The sequence below is a fragment of the Mustelus asterias genome, chromosome 2, assembly GCF_964213995.1.
Source record: "Mustelus asterias chromosome 2, sMusAst1.hap1.1, whole genome shotgun sequence".
NCBI classification, from domain to species: Eukaryota; Metazoa; Chordata; class Chondrichthyes; order Carcharhiniformes; family Triakidae; genus Mustelus; species Mustelus asterias.
This window is the reverse complement of record NC_135802.1, coordinates 54,925,210-54,945,342: the sequence shown is the minus strand read 5'-3', so window position 1 is coordinate 54,945,342 and position 20,133 is coordinate 54,925,210. Positions and strand designations below refer to the sequence as shown.

At 40.1% G+C, this 20,133-nt stretch overlaps 1 protein-coding gene across 4 annotated transcripts in view; it reads left to right on the top strand.

Moving 5' to 3' along the window:
• krit1 (KRIT1 ankyrin repeat containing) overlaps positions 1–19,804 on the top strand; it is a 56,754-nt gene extending 36,950 nt beyond the window's left edge. For all 4 annotated transcript variants that reach the window (XM_078235631.1, XM_078235650.1, XM_078235659.1 and 1 more), the window contains 10 exons: positions 745–888; positions 2,339–2,495; positions 5,064–5,171; positions 6,634–6,790; positions 7,471–7,622; positions 9,351–9,517; positions 14,239–14,326; positions 15,767–15,970; positions 16,622–16,738; positions 17,134–19,804. In XM_078235631.1, the coding sequence (XP_078091757.1) occupies positions 745–888; positions 2,339–2,495; positions 5,064–5,171; positions 6,634–6,790; positions 7,471–7,622; positions 9,351–9,517; positions 14,239–14,326; positions 15,767–15,970; positions 16,622–16,738; positions 17,134–17,223 (1,384 nt within the window). In that variant the 3' untranslated portion in view covers positions 17,224–19,804. The remainder of the gene's footprint in view (positions 1–744; positions 889–2,338; positions 2,496–5,063; positions 5,172–6,633; positions 6,791–7,470; positions 7,623–9,350; positions 9,518–14,238; positions 14,327–15,766; positions 15,971–16,621; positions 16,739–17,133) is intronic.
• The last annotated feature ends 329 nt before the right edge of the window (positions 19,805–20,133 follow it).

The following is a 20,133-nucleotide window of genomic DNA, read 5'->3' as shown; positions in this document are numbered from 1 at the left end:
TACTTGAAACTGTTAGAATCCATTTTTTTGGAAATCAGTGACGTGCAAGTTACTAGCAAGAAATGTTGGTAGAGTGAGCAGGAAGATGCAAGCTGTTGATTGTAGGGGGACAGTTAAGGTAACCTGATACTGAGAAAAGGAAAATTATAGTGTAAATTAACTCAAACTACCGTGTACATTCTATTGGCCAATTTAAGAGTGGGCAAGGCATGTAAAAAGGTGGACTAAAAATTGATTATTTTAATGAGGCAGTGTGTTGAGGGAATGTTATATTGTTGGAGGTGACATCTTTCAGATGTAAAACTGAGGTCCCAACCACCTCATCTACATTTGGATGCAAAAGATCCCATGGCACTATGTGAAAAGGAGTAGGAGATTTCTTCTGGTGCTTTGGCTGGCATTTATCTTTTAAGCAACGCTGCTAAAATAAATCATTTGTTAATTTATTTAATTGTTTTTTGGGACCTTAATATGCATAGGTTGGCTGTTGCAACTGTCTACATTACAACTGATGATTCAAAAGCGTTTCCTTGGGTGTGAAGCACTTTAGGACATTATTGAACCATGTATATTTTATCTATATGTATGCCATTTATTTTTTAAATAGGGAAAAGTTACAAAGGTTATAAGGAAACATTTACTGACAAATTATTCAAAAAATATATTGATTTGAAATGTAAACAAGTCTACTGACTTTCATTTTGAAAAGGTTTTGTTTTACAATGAATTTGATTTCTCTTTTAGGGAGCGACAGTGGGTGGATGATTTTCCTCTGCATCGCAGTGCCTGTGAAGGTGATACAGATTTACTGAGCAAACTGCTAGACAGTGGCTTTTCAGTTAATCAGTTGGACAGTGATCACTGGGCTCCTATTCATTATGCTTGTTGGTACGTAGTTTGGTTTCAACTTAAACTGCTAACCTCTGATTTATCATTTCTCATCATTAAAAATTGTTAAACAGTTCCATCTAAATCTAATTGTTAGCAGTAGGTAAAGCCATGAATACAGTGTGCTGCAAATTGTTTCCCTGGCTTGTACAGTGCTATTCCCCATAGCAGCATCTTCAAATGAAGGATCTTACCAGAATTCTTGGCCCATGTTCCACTACTGTATGTTGCAATTTTGAGATGCTGCATGTTGACTTTACCACAAAGAGTACCAATCTTTCTTCTATTACAATCGTTAACTTGCGTATGCTGTACATACATTTAGCCATCTGATCTTTGTCTTGATGAAAACATACTATCTGTTTAAATATACAGCTAAGGAGACCACAAAGTATTTTAGTTTAATTTCTGCATAACCAAATCAATGTCTCTGTTAAATTTTTATCCATTTTGTGGTTCCTAACTTCAAAGAATTGCTCAAGATCATGTGACTTGGACCAATAAAATCTTGAATGCTCAACCAGATTTGAGTTAATTAGTTCAGCTGGCTGGTAACAAACATCGTTGATTTCAAGATGAAATTACACTTGAACCGTTTCACTTTGTGAATGGTTTTATAAAATAAGATTTTATAGTGGTGGAGGCTTCCTCGTAGAATATGTTTAAATCACGGATAGATGGATTCCTAATCGGTAAGGGAATTAGGGGTTATGGGGAGCAGGCGGGTAAGTGGAACTGATTCGCTTCAGATCAGCCATGATCTTGTTGAATGGCGGGGCAGGCACGAAGGGCCAGATGGCCTACTCCTGCTTCTATTTCTTATGTTCTTATGTTCTTATTTGATTTTTCAGTGATGTCTTTGGATTTGCTGCATGTTACATCTAAAATACTTGTAAATATTGAATTACATCACGGGAACAAAATGCTTGGCCCAATTGGTCAAAGTTGGTGTTTATCTTCAATATGCCCAGTCTTGTCAGTTGCTTTTAATACTTTTCTTTCCATCATCTATCATATCTATTTACCTCTCTTTCAATATTCAAGTACTAAAAGGAATGGAAATTAAAACCATTCAAATATTTTTCTCAGATACGCAAGACATTTTTCTCAAAAGTAGAGATTTTAGTATAACCTGACTAAAATGTTTAAAGTTTATTTATTATTGTCACAAGTAGGCTTATATGAACACTGCAATGAAGTTACTATGAAAAATCCCTAGTCGCCACACTCCGGTGCCTGTTTGGGAGAATTTAGCATGGTCAATGCACGGGGAGAACGTGCAGACTCTGCACAGACAGTGGCCCAAGCCAGAAATCAAACCCGGGTCCCTGACGCTGTGAGATAGCAATGCTAACCAGTGTGCCACCGTGTCGCCAATGGTATTTCAAGCATGAAAAGTTACAGTCATTAAATATGAACTTTTTTTTTCTGCCCATCATTTGCATTTTAGGTATGGAAAGGTTGAAGCTACTCGTTTTTTATTAGAAAAGGGAAAGTGTAATCCTAATCTTCTGAATGGACAGCTCAGTTCCCCACTTCATTTTGCTGCTGGTGGAGGACGTGCAGACATTGTGCAGCTTCTACTCCAGCATCCTGAGATCGATCGGGTACGGTTCAGATGATTTCTTAACATCATCCCGTTATGAACAAGAGTTTGAAACCTGGATTCTTGATTGCTTGTCTCTTTTGAAGCATATTTAATCTATCGATCAGGATATTGTTGTTGTTGCTGCTAGTTTAAAAAAGACAACTCCGTTTTATGAATGCTGCCTGATTGTACCTCATTGCTAATTTGAAAAATACTTGCAGGTTTTGCAACCTGCCCTGTACCAAGTTTGTGTCCGAGCTGAAAAATTGCGTATGCTCAGATTTTCATGGCTTCATTAAAGCCTTGTTTCAGATGTAATTGCCACTGCACTGTCAAACTGCTTATTTATTCATTTTATCCTTTTAACTTCCCTTCTATAGCAGTGTTCCCATCTTTCGGAAAGGCAGCGTATAAATAAACAGATATTTCCACAACCTTGCCCTTCGCTGTCTTTTTCCCAGCCAAGCCAATGTAACACACTTGTTGACAATTTCCATCCCTATCCTCTCAACTGACCCAAATACCTTTCTTATATTCAGCGCAATAGAAGAGCCAATCACAATAGCAAATTGACTGCTAAGCAGGCTCAAATGCAACTGCTCACTTGTGCTGTGGATTTTATTTATGTAATTAATTTTTAAAACTGGCTTTAACTGCCAGAGGGATGAGTTCTATTAGATTGAAGACAAAATTAAAATCTGCCTTCTTTAGCAAAAATCAGATTGTCTTCCTAATTTACTGATTAGCTAATATAATTTAGCTCATTTTCTAATGCATTAATCAAAATGGCAATCTGATCTGGGCAGAAATCATTTAAAAAGTGTAAACTAATTGTTCGTGTTAGATTAATGACATGATAACAGTGAAACCAAAAGAGAAAATGCTGGAAAAGCTCAGCAGGTCTGGCAGCATCTGTATGGCGAGAAAAGAGCTGACATTTTGAGTCCAGATGACCATTTGTTAAAGCTAGTGATAACAGTGATGTGCCTTTCAGAAGCACTGAATGAGGAGAGCCATGAGATGCTGGCGTTGGACTGGGTTGGGCACAGTAAGAAGTTTCACAACACCAGGTTAAAGTCCAACAGGTTTATTTGAAATCATGAGCTTTCGGAGCGCTGCTCCTTCATCAGGTGAGTCACTCGAGCTTATGCTTCCAAATAAACCTGTTGGACTTTAACCTGGTGTTGTGAGACTTCTTAATGAGGAGAGGCATAAAGAAATTTGTTGGTGTAATATTGATCATTTTCATTCTAACAGTACAAATTTGAGATGAAATGGAGGCAGTGCATACTTTGTCTTCTGAAAAAATGGTTATCAATTCATAGTTATATTGAAAAGTACTGCTAAATTAATTACTAAATAGGGTGAAAGTATTACTTGTTAAAATGCTGTCTGTATATTTTACTTTTTGTAGTGAATTAGAATGATAAGTTCTAGTGGTCGTATTAGGCCCTAGTTTTTGAACTAATTTATTCTTGTTTAATATAGGAGCAGCATCATTGCAGTGAAATATCAGATGGGTATCCTGATTCTCAATCCTGGAGTCTCATTCCATTAAATAGTGATGGTTGCCAGACTTGACTGGATATCTGGGGAAAGGGACAAGGGGGGGCAAGTAATTGTTCATTTTTGGTCAATGGCTGATCTATTTAAATACAAGTTCGGCTTCTGGGGGGTGAGTCAAGGAGCATCATTAGAAACATCTGCAAAAATTGACAAATCTTCAGCGATGAAGAAACTTAACGTGCTAGGGAAGTGTGAACAAAAGATTGCAGGAAGACATAAGAATAGGTAGATAGGTGATGGGCGCAATTCAATAAGAAATTTAAAAAGTCAATTTTCCTGCAGTCAAGAGTCCTGTCCAGCACTGTCGAAGAACACCATTGGAATGTGATATATGTCTAACAATGTACGGGGGTGGGGTGGAGGAGGTTGTCAATTTGGATGTGGTCATACTGACAGAACAGCATCTGGCAGTCGGACAGTGAAGATTTGCACCTGGGATTTGGGAAGTTTTTTTTCCTTATTTCAGGACGGACAGACCTGCAATTTTTCAGCATTTTATGATTCAATTTCAGCTTTCTTGCATTTGAAGTTTTTCTTCGCTGTTTACTCTATCTTTTTTCCTTGTGAGAGTGTTTTCAACACTTTTCAACATTTTAGCTTTGGATGTTCTTTTAAACTCTTCATTGTCTTATTGAGCTCTAATGTCACAATCCATATTCCAATAACATTTGCAGGTCATTAAATCCATGAACTCTGAATGGGATATGTATTATTTTACTCATCCTCCTCTCCTACAGCTACTAGTTAATCTCTATTTCTAGAAGTTTCTGTTTTGACTTTACAGTAATTGGCTCCATTTAAGTGCCTTCATGACCACTGTGGTCATCTACTGTGGTTGTATAAAAATAAAGTTTCTGTCAAAGTTGCCATCACAGTTCAGCTTTCTAATAGTTGGACTCGAGTGCATTTCTAATCATTAACAGTTTGCAAGAATCAAATTTTAATAATAGTTAAAAATACTGCTTCAAGCAATACTTTGCATATTATGGTGACATTATTTTGTGCTTGGTAACTATTCCAGCATATTGTGGATCAACAAGGAAGGACAGCACTGCAGGTCTGTAAAGAGAACAAACAGAATGATTGGGAAACAACAGTACAACTCCTTAATGATGCATTGAATAAGCCGGTAAGTTAATTTGCTGAAGCTTTTTTAATTAAAGCACACAAAACTTCATCGTGTTGTGCACTTATTTAAAGGACTTGAATATTAAGTTGACTTACCAAGACATGTATTTTTATTCAGCTGTGCATGTGTCTATGTAGTATTTATGGCATGTATTTGTATTTTGTTCATTAAGCATCTCCTTTTATATGTACAAATTGGGACAGTATACATCAATCTAGCTGAAATTTCATAATCATGAAACAGGTTGCAGCTTGCTTAAGAGCAGGTTACAAATGGAATCCAACAAAAAGTGAGATGGATGTCTAATAAGGATTTATGTCTGTAACAATCAAGAATGGATAGTCAGAGAAAGCTGTACTTGAGCTCTCTAAAGATGAAATGTCTGGTGATGGGCAGAGGAGCCAATTTAGCTCTTCCAGTTGACTCAATAATCTCACACCACCAGACAGGTCTGTAGCAATCAGTAATATGGATTGACTCACTAATGGAACTAGTTTGGCTCACTAATGGAACCATAGGTATGATTCTTGCCACTCAAATCCCAAAGCTATAATTGGTATGATGACATGGTGGTAGGGCGGTTCAGTGGCCGGTACAGTGGCTGGCACTGCTGTCTCTCAGTTCTAGGTACTCGAGTTCAATTCTAGCCTTGGGTGACTGTGTGGAGTTTGCACATTCTCCCCGTGTGTGTGTGGGTTTCTTCCCACAGATTGAAGATGTGCACGTTAGGCAGATTGGCCATGCTAAATTGCCCCTTGGTGTCCCACGATGAGTAGGTTGTATGGATTAGCCATGGTGTATGTGCGGGGTTCTAGGAATAGGGCAGGGGAGAGGGCCTGGGTAAGATTCTCTCTGAGAGTCAATGCAGACTTGGTGGGCCAAATGGCCTCTTCGGCATTGTAGAGATTCTGTGATGTTGGGCAAACGATGAAAAGCTTGCCTGTAATCTGCTCTGGCAAACTATGTGGCTTTAGCTGGTTAAAGTCTAGCTGCGCCTCACTGTATTTTTGCGTATTCTTTTGTCCTGCACCTAGCCTATATGTATTTGGGTAGTTTGAGTGGAGATGGGAAGAATGATGTATTCTTGGTAAAGAGAGGCTCACAGGTGTGAACTTACCAATAACAGAATTTGAAATGACTTTTACACAGTAATGCGTTTCCACGTGTTAGATATTCACATAATAAAAGCTGATGTAATGCAGGATTTAATCTTGAATTAACCTAAATTGTTGCTGTAGTAAAATATATAAAGTTGTAATACACTTGATAAATGTATTGTTTATCGTTCTCCTAATAAATGTATTCCAGGTTTTTAAAGTATTGTAAGGATTTCTAGAGCTAGTTAGTAAGCAATATGTTGGTTTAAAATAAGGTATTTGTGTGAATTTATCTTGTGTTATAATTGAAATGAAAAAGCAAACATTTAAAGTTCATTTAAATTTTTTTTTTGTTGAATCATCAGTATGAGAAAATTAGAATTTACCGTACTGATGGGTCTTATCGTGCTGTTGAGCTGAGGCATGGCAACAATACCACAGTGCAGCAGATTATGGAACGCATGCGACTGTCACAGGAAACACAGCAGTACTTTACAATCTGGATCTGCTCTGAGAACCTCAGTAAGAAAGATGATAAATTGGTTTTGTATTTAAATAATTGCTTGTAGTTTTGAAAATGTTAAAATGGTCAGCCGGTGCCAAGAATTTAGTTTTCAATTAATTTGTTACAATGAATTAAGAAAATAAATGATGCAGGCATGTTAGTGGGAGGGTTTTGAGTGAAGATTTTCAACTACAAAGCTAATTGTAGATATTGTTTTCCAATTTTGAATTAATCCTTTTGCTATTTTCATTCTCATGTTAGATTACATCACAAAATCTCAATACAGGGGGAAGAATAACAGGCATAGCTTTGTATATATATATAGCCCTGGCATGTTCATTTGTGCTGCTGCTGTGGATACTATCCAGTGTCTGCTTAAACCACTTGCATGTCAAAAATAGTACCAGCCATCTTGAGTGAGATGAGGGATAGTTTTGAGTTGTGCCTGGATAGGATTGGATAGGTTTACCAGGATCGGACTGAGATCACCCTAACACATTTTATATAAACCAACAAAGAGAGACAATTTTCATTCCAGCAGCTTGGGCTAGATTGTAATCCAGTTCACAGAAATGAAATACCATTGTCTAACCCATTGAATCATGATTTCTGTCTTTCTAAGTAATATTTAATAAATTTAATCATAAAACTCTGCTACATCATACCTAGCTTATTTTCCTATTTTCTTTTTATATAGGTTTGCAGCTCAAACCATACCATAAATCACTACAGCACCTGCGAGACTGGCCAGAAATAGTTGCAGAATTAACGAGCCTCGATCCGCACTTGGAAAAACCACAACTTTTCCTGCGTAGAGATGTTCGTCTTCTATTAGAGACTGAAAAGAAGGTTAGTACTAATATACTACTACAATGTTCTTTAAATGTATGAAACACAAGTTTATCAATATTATTCTTCCACTGCCAAAAATAGCTTTAGTCATAGTATAGGAATCATTCCATCATTTGAGGAGACAGAAATAGGTTTCAGGTTGGTGTATGAGGATGGCTTTGAATCCACAAGCTCTTTTTAATGAAGCTTCAGTTCAACCACAGTGAGGAAGCACTATCACAGTGAACTGTTTATTGCAGAAGTGCTGGCTTTGATCATATTTGTCATTCCTGTGTGGACAATTATTTGATAAATAAAGGAGAATTCTGCTGTATGTAACTGACAAAGTAGCTCACAGAGCAATTTCTGAGAGCTTTCTTTCAAAAGGAAACAGTCACTAGTAACTTTTTAAATTTGAAAACAATGTTTTGATCGCAGCCAGCAGAAGGGTAGAATAATGACCCCTGCTTCTGAAGATTACTAGAAAATCACTAGCGACTTTTTATTTTTCTGTTCTCCAAGCACTGGCTGATTTGCTGTTTTACATATGTGAACCTGCGAAAGCTGGCAGATGGTTTGAGCATGGGGATAGTGAGGAATCTATCGCTGCTTTAACTGGTATTTTGTCATTCAACATCCACACACACGCACTTTGCAGTAACATTGGTAACAGAGTGAAGCTTGAAACTGCAATTATTTCATCCACACATGCTTATTGTGAGGCACCTACTGCAACTCTTGAATTCAGTTACACGTCACAGACCAGGGGACATATTGATCTGTATTTTTCACTTCAATATTAGGAAGTTCTCATTAGTATCATCCTCTAAACTATCATGGAACGTAGAACTTCTCTTGCAAGTTATCTATCTAGCTTTACATTTAAGTTAATTTGTGGAGATATTTATCATATGTTGTTGATCATAGTATATTCTCACCACTGAAGTTTTCTAGTTCACTAATATGTGGACAAACATCAGTATTTTCATAGTGTGATACATTTTATGTTGAAAGGTGTTGTGGAAATATAATTAACAAGTGTTGTATATAAGGCTGTGTAGCTGAATCTTTTATCACAAATTTAACATGAAAGACACAGACATTCTTTTCTCTGTAGTTTCAGCGTTCTATCGCTATAAACACCAAATTCAAACTTTCTAATGGGTGTGTGTATATGTATCGATGTAAATCTAAAACTGGAAACCCTAAATATGCACTTTGAAGCAGAATTCTGTGAAGCAGAATCATCTCCCTGATTTACAATTAGGTGCTCATAGTAAGTAATATGGGGCATATCATGGGCAGGGAGAATTGGTGGGACAGCCATCAGCATTGTTCTCGTTCTTTTGATGTCAGTAATATTATAACAATAGGTCTAACCCTGGCAAAAGGTGGTTTACTTCTGACCCAGTCCTTGGATTGTGCTGGTGCCTGTCTTGTGCAGACTACCGAAAGAATGAAGGGCGGGGAAAACAATCTGTACAATTGGATATTTGTGTAATTTCTGTATTGACTTCTATTTCTGGTTAACTATTGCTGAAGTTCTAATGTGCATGTTTACCATTACAGTTTTATGCTACTATTCTATTTTTTTTTAAAGGGTTGTACAGTTCGTTCATTAATTCATACATTTGCATTGTTGCTGAGCGCATCTTATCTGCTGACATGAATTTTATGTAGTATAAACATGGCTCATTGTATATGCATTGTTTATGTCTATAACATACTTTAAATTGTTTGTTCAAGGTGGATGATCCATTGGCTATCCTTATTCTATTTGATGAGGCACGTAGTAGCCTGCTGAAAGGATTATATCCATGCGTAGACTCTCAATTGATAACACTGGCTGGTCTCCTCCTTCAAATTATCTATGGAAATTATGAGAGTAAAAAACATAAGCAGGGATTCCTCAAGTGAGTACATTTTTAAAATTTGTTGTGGGTATCACTGGCGGCCAGTATTTGTTGCCCATCCCTAATCAAGCGCATCAAAGCAATCCTGTAGGGCAGTGTCTATCCCGCTGATCAAATAATCACTGTCTGATCTGTTTTGCACAAACTCGCAAATAGGCGAAATGCTGGCACTTTTGGACATGTATAGCGCCCCGTATCTGAAAAATCTGAAGGTTAAGGAAGTTGTTTCACTCTGTTCCTATGATGTGGCTATGTGAGTGATATTGTCACTAAGAAGTCTCACAACACCAGGTTAAAGTCCCAACAGGTTTATTTGGTAGCAAAAGCCAAATAAACCTGTTGGACTTTAACCTGGTGTTGTGAGACTTCTTACTGTGTTTACCCCAGTCCAATGCCGGCATCTCCACATCAGTGATATTGTCGACAGCCATTAGTCCAAAAAGATGTTCTGCCTACTACACAGTTGAGAAACGTCATGTATGAATGTGCCGCTACAATGCCAGGTACATGGGCTGTATGTCCCAGCAATTGGCTGATTGAATTGAATGATTGCTTTGGTTATTTGTAGTAGGCAGAGTACAGATGATACTCAATCAGCCCTTGCTTGCAAAACCCAAAACACACACTCCATTGCTAGATATGATTCGGTGATTAGGTAGCATTTACTAAACAATCGTAAGTATGCTAATAGCTACACTAACAACTGATTTAAAATCTATTGAGCTCACAACATTTACCCTTGCTAGAAGTGACATGCATTCATATTCAGGGACCTGCATCTGCAAATGAAAAGAGTATGTTCAAGTCCGGCATCTTCAGAATTACCAGAGAGCATAGGTTCCCTGCTAGTTTCGCCATAGCAACACCTCGGCCAGTCAGAATTGACTTGCCAATCAATCAGCACTTGTATAATTTATTGTGCTTATTTTGAAATTTGACATTATAGCGTTTGTCCTGATGAGTGAAAGACTTAAAGCTTTGGCAACATGTTTCTATTTTTAGCAATATTCTTATCTGTACTATCAGGCGATTTTTTTGTAGCGGGTGAAATCATAGTCTCCAAATTGCTGGAGACTGGATGTACGACCCAAGATGTGCATTGGGACCCTGTGGCAGAATTGATGCACTAACCTCCGTGGGAATTGCCCTGGATGTTTGAATTTCTGGGGGACATTGTCCTGCTCTCTCTCTCTGATTCTAACTCAAGAGTCAGGGCCTTCGACAGTTCCAATGTACTTACCTGGATCGTTAGCAAAGAAATGTTAGAAAGAAACCAAGGCCGTGATTCTCCCATTGCGACCCGCAACCTTTCTGGTGGGTTGAGGTGGGAGATGCGCATCGCCGGCAAACAGTCGCCGGTCAGACCATGCTGGAAACCGGCGGAAAGGCAGGTAAGTCATTTGAATCTTTTTAAAATGTATTTTGAATATGTTTAGCAGGTCATTATCGGGAACTTTCAAGCCCTGATCGAATCTCGCACCCCGCCAGGAGTACTTCATTGTGGAGGCGGGGGGGGGGGGGGGGGGGGGGGGGGGGGAATCGCCACTGCTGGGGGGGTGGGCTGGACATCAGGGCACTCCGGGGGGAGTGGGTGGGGTGGGGAGGCTCAGGGCTGGCCTGGGAATTGTTGTGGGGGCCGCGATCGGGCTGTTGTGGGAGGGGGGGGAGCTGGAGGGGCAGCACTGCGGGGGTCCCGGGCTGGCCAGCGATTGGGCTAGCCGGCAAACGGGGAGACTGACAGATCGGGACCACTGCGCATGCGCAGAGTTCCAGAACTGTCAGACTCCGGTGCGAATAGGCCCTGCCCCCCCACCTGGGTTTTTAATGAGATTCACGACTGGGACCTCTGCACAGGTTCAAACAAGACTTCTTCATCGCACAGGACCTTCAACCGATGCTATACACTAGATACATGGATGACATTTTCTTCCGTTGGACTCATGGTGAGCAATCACTGAAACAACTATATGATGACATCAACAAGTTCCATCCCACCATCAGACTCACCATGGACTACTCTCCGGAATCGGTTGCATTCTTGGACACACGCATCTCCATTAAGGACGGTCACCTCAGCACCTCGCTGTACCGCAAGCCCACAGATAACCTCACGATGCTCCACTTCTCCAGCTTCTACCCTAAACACATTAGAGAAGCCATCCTCTACGGACAAGCCCTCCGTATACACAGGATCTGCTCGGATGAGGATCATCGCAACAGACACCTCCAGACGCTGAAAGATGCCTTCATAAGAACAGGATATGGCGCTCGACTCATCGATCGACAGTTCCGACGCGCCACAGCGAAAAACCGCACCGACCTCCTCAGAAGACAAACACGGGACACGGTGGACAGAGTACCCTTCGTCGTCCAGTACTTCCCCGGAACGGAGAAGCTACGGCATCCCCTCCGGAACCTTCAACATGTCATTGATGAAAACGAACCATCCCCACACCCCCACTTCTTGCCTTCAAACAACCGCACAACTTCAAACAGACCATTGTCCGCAGCAAACTACCCAGCCTTCAGGAGAACAGTGACCACGACACCACACAACCCTGCCACAGCAACCTCTGCAAGATGTGCCGGATCATCGACACGGATGCCATCATCTCACGTGAGAACACCATCTACCAGGTACACGGTACCTATTCTTGCAACTTGGCCAACGTTGTCTACCTGATACGCTGCAGGAAAGGATGTCCTGAGGCATGGTACATTGGGGAAACCATGCAGACGCTACGACAACGGATGAATGAACACCGCTCGACAATCATCAGGCAAGACTGTTCTCTTCCTGTTGGGGAGCACTCCAGCGGTCACAGGCATTCGGCCTCTGATCTTCGGGTAAGCGTTCTCCAAGGCGGCCTTCACGACACACGACAGCGCAGAGTCGCTGAGCAGAAACTGATAGCCAAGTTCCGCACACATGAGGACGGCCTAAACCGGGATCTTGGGTTCATGTCACACTATCGGTAACCCCCACAACTTGCCTGGACCTGCAGAACCTCACTGGCTGTCCTGTCTGGAGGCAATACACATTTCTTTAACTTGTGCCTAATGCTCCCTCCACTCACATTGTCTGTATCTTTAAGACTTGATTAGCTGTAAAGATTCGCATTCTAATCAGTATTCTGTGACTTGATTTTGTGTCTCTGTATGCCTTGTTTGTGAGCAAATATCCACTCCATCTGATGAAGGAGCAGGGCTCTGAAAGCTAATGGCATTTGCTACCAAATAAACCTTTTGGGCGTTAACCTGGTGTTGTTAAAACCCTTACTGTGTTTACCCCAGTCCCAACGGCGGCATCTCCACATCACCTCTGCAGTGCACAGAGTGCAGAGATTCGGGTGAGAAGCTGAACTGACAAAACAGTCAGGATTTAAAACAGTTTTCCCGCCAATTCAGAACTTTTTGGGAGAATCGCGGCCTTAGTTTCCCTCCAGAGTAATATCCAATTGACCACCCCCCCCCCCCCAATCACTCAAACTGACCCTCTGACTGTCCACTACCCCGACTGACGACTACCTTCACGACTGTGCTATTCCATCCCAACCACCTGAATAACCTGATATCCTACTGATCAGACCTGACTACCCTTTGCACCTGACTTGAGATGTCACAACCCTACCCACTTAACTCACCCACCTATCCAGCCTATCGGTGTTCACCCATTCACTTAGCATTTATCCATTTAAAGTTACCAAATGGCAGCCCACCTCCCCCCGCCTCCATCCTCCTCCTCTTCTGACTTTGCTCAAAAATCTAGCAAGAAATGCAGGCACTATCAATTTGGAGAAAGTCCAAGTGAGCAGTAAATCTGATGACAATTGCCACTCTGGGTCAATATATTTATTTTGTGACCTACTATAGAAATATAATTTTAAAAAACTTTTATATCCTCAATACCCCAAAGGAACCTGGTTAGTTGCCTCCTCTTAAGTTTTATGGATTCACTGATGATAGATATTAAAACCAAGATTATACTTTATTTTGAAGCTGCATAAAAGCAGAAAATGGTCGAAATACTTAGCGGCTCAGTCAACATCTTAAGATATAAAAGAGAGATATTTCAGGAGTGTAATCCTTCAGAACTAAGCTGTCTTTACTCCTTGCATACCAATTAATCAATCCATTTCCAGCATTTGCTATTCTGATTTCACATTGCCATGATGTTAATTTTCAATATATGTTGTTAATGTCGTGTTGACTGGTAGAGAATTTTACATTTAGAAAAGGATGGATGTATTCTTTTCTTCAGATCTCTAACTTTTCTTCCCTTGATTTCCTGAATGCTGGAGCATAGTTCCACAAGACGCAGTAGATTTCCTGTATTTCACATAGAAAGATATTTGTTAAGACTATGCTGCATGTCACTGTGCGGCATATTAAAGATAATTTTGATTCACCCTCTCCAGATGTCCTTGAGTGTGTACTTCCTGTGACAGCAGCAGTATCCAATTAATTTCTCTTCTCTCGATGAATGCTTAGGGTTATTGATGCATTTCCAAAATTAATCTTGACTAAGATCTGGTAAATTAAATATAGAGCAAGGATTGAATGTGTCAGTTCTGACATCGTAACAATGCATTTGCCACTACCGAGGTCATTTATTTTGCTGTTTCACAAAATGTTATCTTCAACATGCTTCAGTGTTCAACCACTGAATTAAACACCTATTGTAGACAATGTTTATTATCTTACTCTTTTATATATTTCAGTGAAGAAATTCTCAAATGTATATTACCATGTACCAAACTGAAAAGTAAGGCCCTGCATTGGATCGGTAGGATTCTGCATGAATACAAGGTTAGTTTAAATAACTTTCAATATACTCATCACTTCCTAGGTGTTGAATTCCTCAGCATGCATATGGAAGACAACATGGAGTTGCAGGTCTCCAGAGGAATAGTGTAACCTATGCTCTTTGTATATTTTGCATCTGAATTGTAATTGGTATAACTGAGACCTGAATGTTAGCATCTTAACTGCCCTTTTAATTGATGATGCATGGCATAAAGAAGGCCTATGAAATGAGACAAATTCAATAACACAGTTGCAAATGGGGAAGGAAAGTGTACTGTACATAAGTGGCCTATCGCTTCCCTTGTGTTGTGTTTCTAAATTTGCACCTCCCACAGATAAGAAAATAGTTTGAATACAAAAACAAAAAATGCTTTAAAAAAAATCTGAGCAGGTTTGACAACAACTGTGGAGAGACAATAGAGCCATTGTTTTGAGTCTGGATGACCCTTCATTAGAGCTTAGTCAGAGCAATAGTTTGAATATTTGCTCAGATCAGGAGCTTGAGTAAATTTAAACATCTAACCTAATTAACCTGTGGCAGCTCTTTGCTAGAAAATTCCAAATTAAGCCTCTGCTATGAACTTTCCTTGCAAATATTTTTTCTAGTTTTCCCTTTAAAAAGTACAATGGCCTCTGCGTCAAACCCAAGCATGCTTTAGCAACCATCTGTGTCAAGACATTTCACCTGACCTGTCTCCCTATTCTCTTATTGACGGTGTTAAATTGATGATCCATTGTCTCCTCAGCCAGAGAAGAAAGTCACTCTTTCTGTAGTCTATCGAGACAATCATAATTTTAAAACCACTATTACATCTTCTCTCAGCCTTCCTTGCCCCAGTATAATCCCAGTTTTTAAAGACTTGTGGTCGCCATCATTTCCCACCATTTTCCTGGTGAGCTAATGATGTACACTCTTAGGATTTCATGCCCTTTGTGCAATGGAATGCCCAAAACTGTGCACAGTCGTTCCAACTGTGGCCAACCAGACATGCATTGAAAGGCTTGCTACCTGAAGGTGCAAGCAAATGGAATAACGTTCTTCTTTAAAACTTGCAAGTTCCAAATTGGTTAGCAGTTCATAATGGTGATAGCTCCATGTGGTGTAAGGCACTTGTTGTATAAATGACTGTCTAAATATCTTACATGTTGAAATAGTTTAATTGAGAACAATGAGTAGTCATAGTCTTGATATACAATCCATGAACTGATTAATACGGAATAGGATTTAATTAAGTATGTTATCGCTAGCTGTTATATAATCACAGCTAAATGAAAACTACACTATCTGCCAACAGCATTGGCTGTAGTTCTTAAACTGCAATGTGGATTTGACTAGGTATAGTCATTTTTCTTTGTGTCTGTATATATCAGATTCTCTTTTTTTTTGCACTGGCAATGTTTTATTTCAGAATATATATCTTAAAAGAATATGTTCTTTAACAGAGTCTTAGCAGTCGTGAAGGAATTAGTAAGGAGATGCACCATCTTCAGCGTCTTTTCCTGCAGATTTGCTGGGAATTTCCAACTTATGGAGCAGCCTTTTTCACAGGACAAGTGTATACTAAAGCAAGCTCAAGTCATAAAGTTGTCAAGGTGTATGTTGGTGTAAACACAAAAGGTCTACATCTGCTAAACATGGAAACTAAGGTAGTGCAGTTTCTCAATGAATTTATAATGTAACAAATGTGCATTTATTTAATACCTTCTCATGCCTCGTATTGAATTGTTTCTGAACTGATGATTTTTATAGGCAATTGTTGAGGAAGAGTAGTTCCTTAATTTTATGTTTAAAATTTTTTTTCTTCTCCAAGGATGGACTAAATATTTCTATTTAGTCTTTCGATTCACTATTTAACAACCACTAGATAATAGCACAATAAATTGTGACTTTTTAAAAGTACTATGGCTGTGTAATCTTGGCTTCCTGTTCAATCTTGCCTTGAGGTTTAAATCCCACATTTATCCATGACAAAGGACACCTATTTCCATTTTGTAACATTGCCTACCGTTTGATCTTTGCAACTGTTCTGAGCACGTTTTCTCGTCAGTATTTTTTTGGTAACATGTATAAATGATTTATAGACTGTAGGTGGCAGCTGAGCATCTGAGACTCGTGGTTGAAAAACCTACTCCATCTGTCTTTCCAGCACCATATGTTGGTGCCCAAATACATCCCCCTAGGCTATTTCACTTAGACATTCTTGACTGCTGGTGGCTCTGACGTATGTATTTCCAGAACTGCAAATGCAATTGGTCGTAATGTTATTCCTTTTCTTGCTGCATCTCAATCTTTTCCAGGCTTTGCTGATTAGCCTGAAATATGGCTCCCTCATGTGGCAGTTGGGTGAAGCAGATGCCTACTTTCAAATTCACAGTCTGGAAAATAAAATGAGCCTTGTGGTGCACACAAAGCAGGTAAGACATTATTCTCAACGGCGCTGATTTAAAGATGAACCTTTCCAATTTTCCGATAAAGTTAGGAGCTTAAACACTGTGTACACATGAGGATCTTTCTCTTGGAATTTAGCATCCTCGTGTAAAGAAAGTTAACATGGTCAGTATAACTAATTACAAGTTGATCAAACTGTGACATAGTAATGGAACTGATTTTTTTAAAAATTGTATTTTTTGACAAAAGTCCTTCAATTAGGTTAATTGAATTTCAAAAATTTAAAATTTTTGAAATAGACAGTTACATATTTCATTATGTAAGGCAGAAGAATAATATAGACCTGAGAGTTTTGCAGTTGTTTTATTGTACCCTTTGTACTTACCTTTCGGTAACATTTATTTCTACCTCCATCCTGCAGGCTGGACTGATTGTGAAATTACTGATGAAATTAAGTGGCCAACTGAGTGTAAATGAAAGAAATTTGACAGAGAGACATGGTTATGGGTAACCATTAAATATCAGGAGATTTTTACCTTGACCAGAACTTTTTGTTGACTTTGGAATATTAAGGAGCCAAGAAGAAATGCCACTCTTTGTGAATCAGAGTGGCTTCTGTTGTATATTTGTATGATATTGAAGAATCATGTATACCTTACTTCCATTGCCTGATTAGTTTTATTTTGTTCTTTAGAAGAGCAAAATCTCACCTTGGATTATGCATTACTGTGATAGCTGTGCTGTTCAGTACATTTTATAAAACATTTTAGAAAAGCATTATAATGTATCCATTTATTTTTTTGCTATAAATTAAAAGAGCACCTTTGTAATTTTGGTTGTTTTGCATTTTTAATGCATTAATGATGTAAAATTGTTTCGCTATTTTGGCAAGTAACAGATTGCAACACCACCTAAATGCCGAAGCACGGGGGTATGTAAGTGAATAAAGGCATTGACCAGATACAATGTGATTTTGAGCTAACTTAATAATGGGTAAAAAGAAAACAGGCAATCAAAAAGCAAAAGTGATGCTCCTTCACAAAAGATGGAGCATTAAAGCAATGGGAGTACTGCAGTTGTACAATGTGTTGGTCAGAACTCATTTGAAATACTGTGTTTTAGTTTTGAGGACCTCATTATGGGAAGGCTCTACTGGTTCTGATAAGAACATGGGTAAATTTAAATTATTCTCTGAATATGAGGAAGTTGAGATATGATCTGATTGAGTTTAAATTATGAAGGGAATTTCTACGGTAGATACAGTAACATTCTTCCCTTTGGGAAGTTCTCCTTCAGTAGTTGCCAGAACAAGGCAACTTGTGCCTTTGTTTTCGGTGTCTATACTTGACTCTAATTGTACTTAGCAGCGTTTTAAATTCCTGAACTTCTACAGAATCAAAGTAATTGAGGTGTCAAAAAATAAATGAACACTTATGTAGCAAGTAGAGTATTAAGTGGATTAAAGCAAAGATGGAGAATTGGTATTGAAGAGATGGAGTTCACGTAGCTGACAACATGGTACAACAAGTTTGTTTAGCCAATGACCTATTTTTGAGTACATAAGTTATATAACAAGGTAATAAGGAGCTTACTTCATCAGCACTAAGTAGAAATATTTTCTTTCATGTATTTAGATATATACATGAGGTTTTTAGATATGTACATTTAGGGCAGCACTGCTGCCTCACAGCGCCAGGGACCCGGGTTCAATTCCCAGTTAGCTCACTGTCTGTGTGGAGTTTGTACATTCTCCCTGTGTCTGCATGGGTTTCCTCTGGGTGCTCCTGACTATCATTGTTTCCCACGACCTGTCTGGTCTGTCAGTCAAATCACAGACCGCTGAACAAAAGATCCAAAGGTGTGTGGGTTAGGTGGATTGGCCATGCTAAATTGTCCCTTAGTGTCAGGGCGACTAGCTAGGGCAAATACATGGGGATAGAACCGGGATGGGATTGTGGTCGGTGCAGATCCGATGGGCCATTCCCTACGGACAAGCCCTCCGTATACACAGGATCTGCTCAGATGAAGAGGATCGCAACAGACACCTCCAGACGCTGAAAGATGCCCTCATAAGAACAGGATAAGGTGCTCGACTCATCAATCGACAGTTCCAACGCACCACAGCGAAAAACCGCACTGACCTCCTCAGAAGACAAACACGGGACACGGCGGACAGAGTACCCTTCATCATCCAGTACTTCCCCGGAGCGGAGAAGCTACGATATCTTCTCCGGAGCCTTCAACATGTCATTGATGAAGGCGAACATCTCACCAAGGCCATCCCCACACTCCCACTTCTAGCCTTCAAACAACCGCATAACCTCAAACAGACCATTGTCCGCAGCAAACTATCCAGCCTTCAGGAGAACAGTGACCACGACACCACACAACCCTGCTGCAGCAACCTCTGCAAGACATGCCGGATCATTGACACAGATGCCATCATCTCACGTGAGAACACCACCCACCAGGTACACGGTACATACACTTGCAACTCGGCCAACGTTGTCTACCTGATACGCTGCAGGAAAGGATGTCCCGAGGCATGGTACATTGGGGAGACCATGCAGACGCTACGACAATGGATGAATGAACACTGCTCAACAGTCACCAGGCAAGAGTGTTCTCTTCCTGCTGGGGAACACTTCAGCGGTCACGGGCATTTGGCCTCTGATCTTTGGGTAAGCGTTCTCCAAGGCAGCCTTCACGACACACGACAGCGCAGAGTCGCTGAGCAGAGACTGATAGCCAAGTTCCGCACACATGAGGACGGCCTCAACCGGGATCTTGGGTTCATGTCACACTATCTGTAACCCCCACGACTTGCCTGGGCTTGCAAAATCTCACTAACTGTCCCGCTGGAGACAATACACATGTCTTTAACCTGTGCTTAACCCTCTCTCCACTCACATTGTCTGTACCTTTTAAGACTTGATTACCTGTAAAGACACGCATTCCAACCATTATTTTGTAAATTGAGTTTGTGTCTTTATATGCCCTGTTTGTGAACTGAAATCCCACTCACCTGACGAAGGAGCAGCGAGTGCTCCGAAAGCTTGTGGCTTTTGCTACCAAATAAACCTGTTGGACTTTAACCTGGTGTTGTGAGACTTCTTACTGTGTTTACCCCAGTCCAACGCCAGCGTCTCCATATCATGACCAAAAATGATCACAGCGCTGAATTGTTACACCTCCAGCTCTTTCTGAGGATTCACCGGGGACTTGCATGGGTGCAGGTAAAATTTCTATAGTCCCAGATGACCACAGGCTGCTCTTCCCTTTCAGGGGGAGAGCTGAGAGGTGATGATTTTACCTGAGTCACCGCACCTCCAGACAAGGAGCAAGGTTGAAAAGGTGGGGCCCTCATGAATAACCTCAGCCGGTACAGGAATTGAACCCATGCTGATGCTCTGCATCAAGA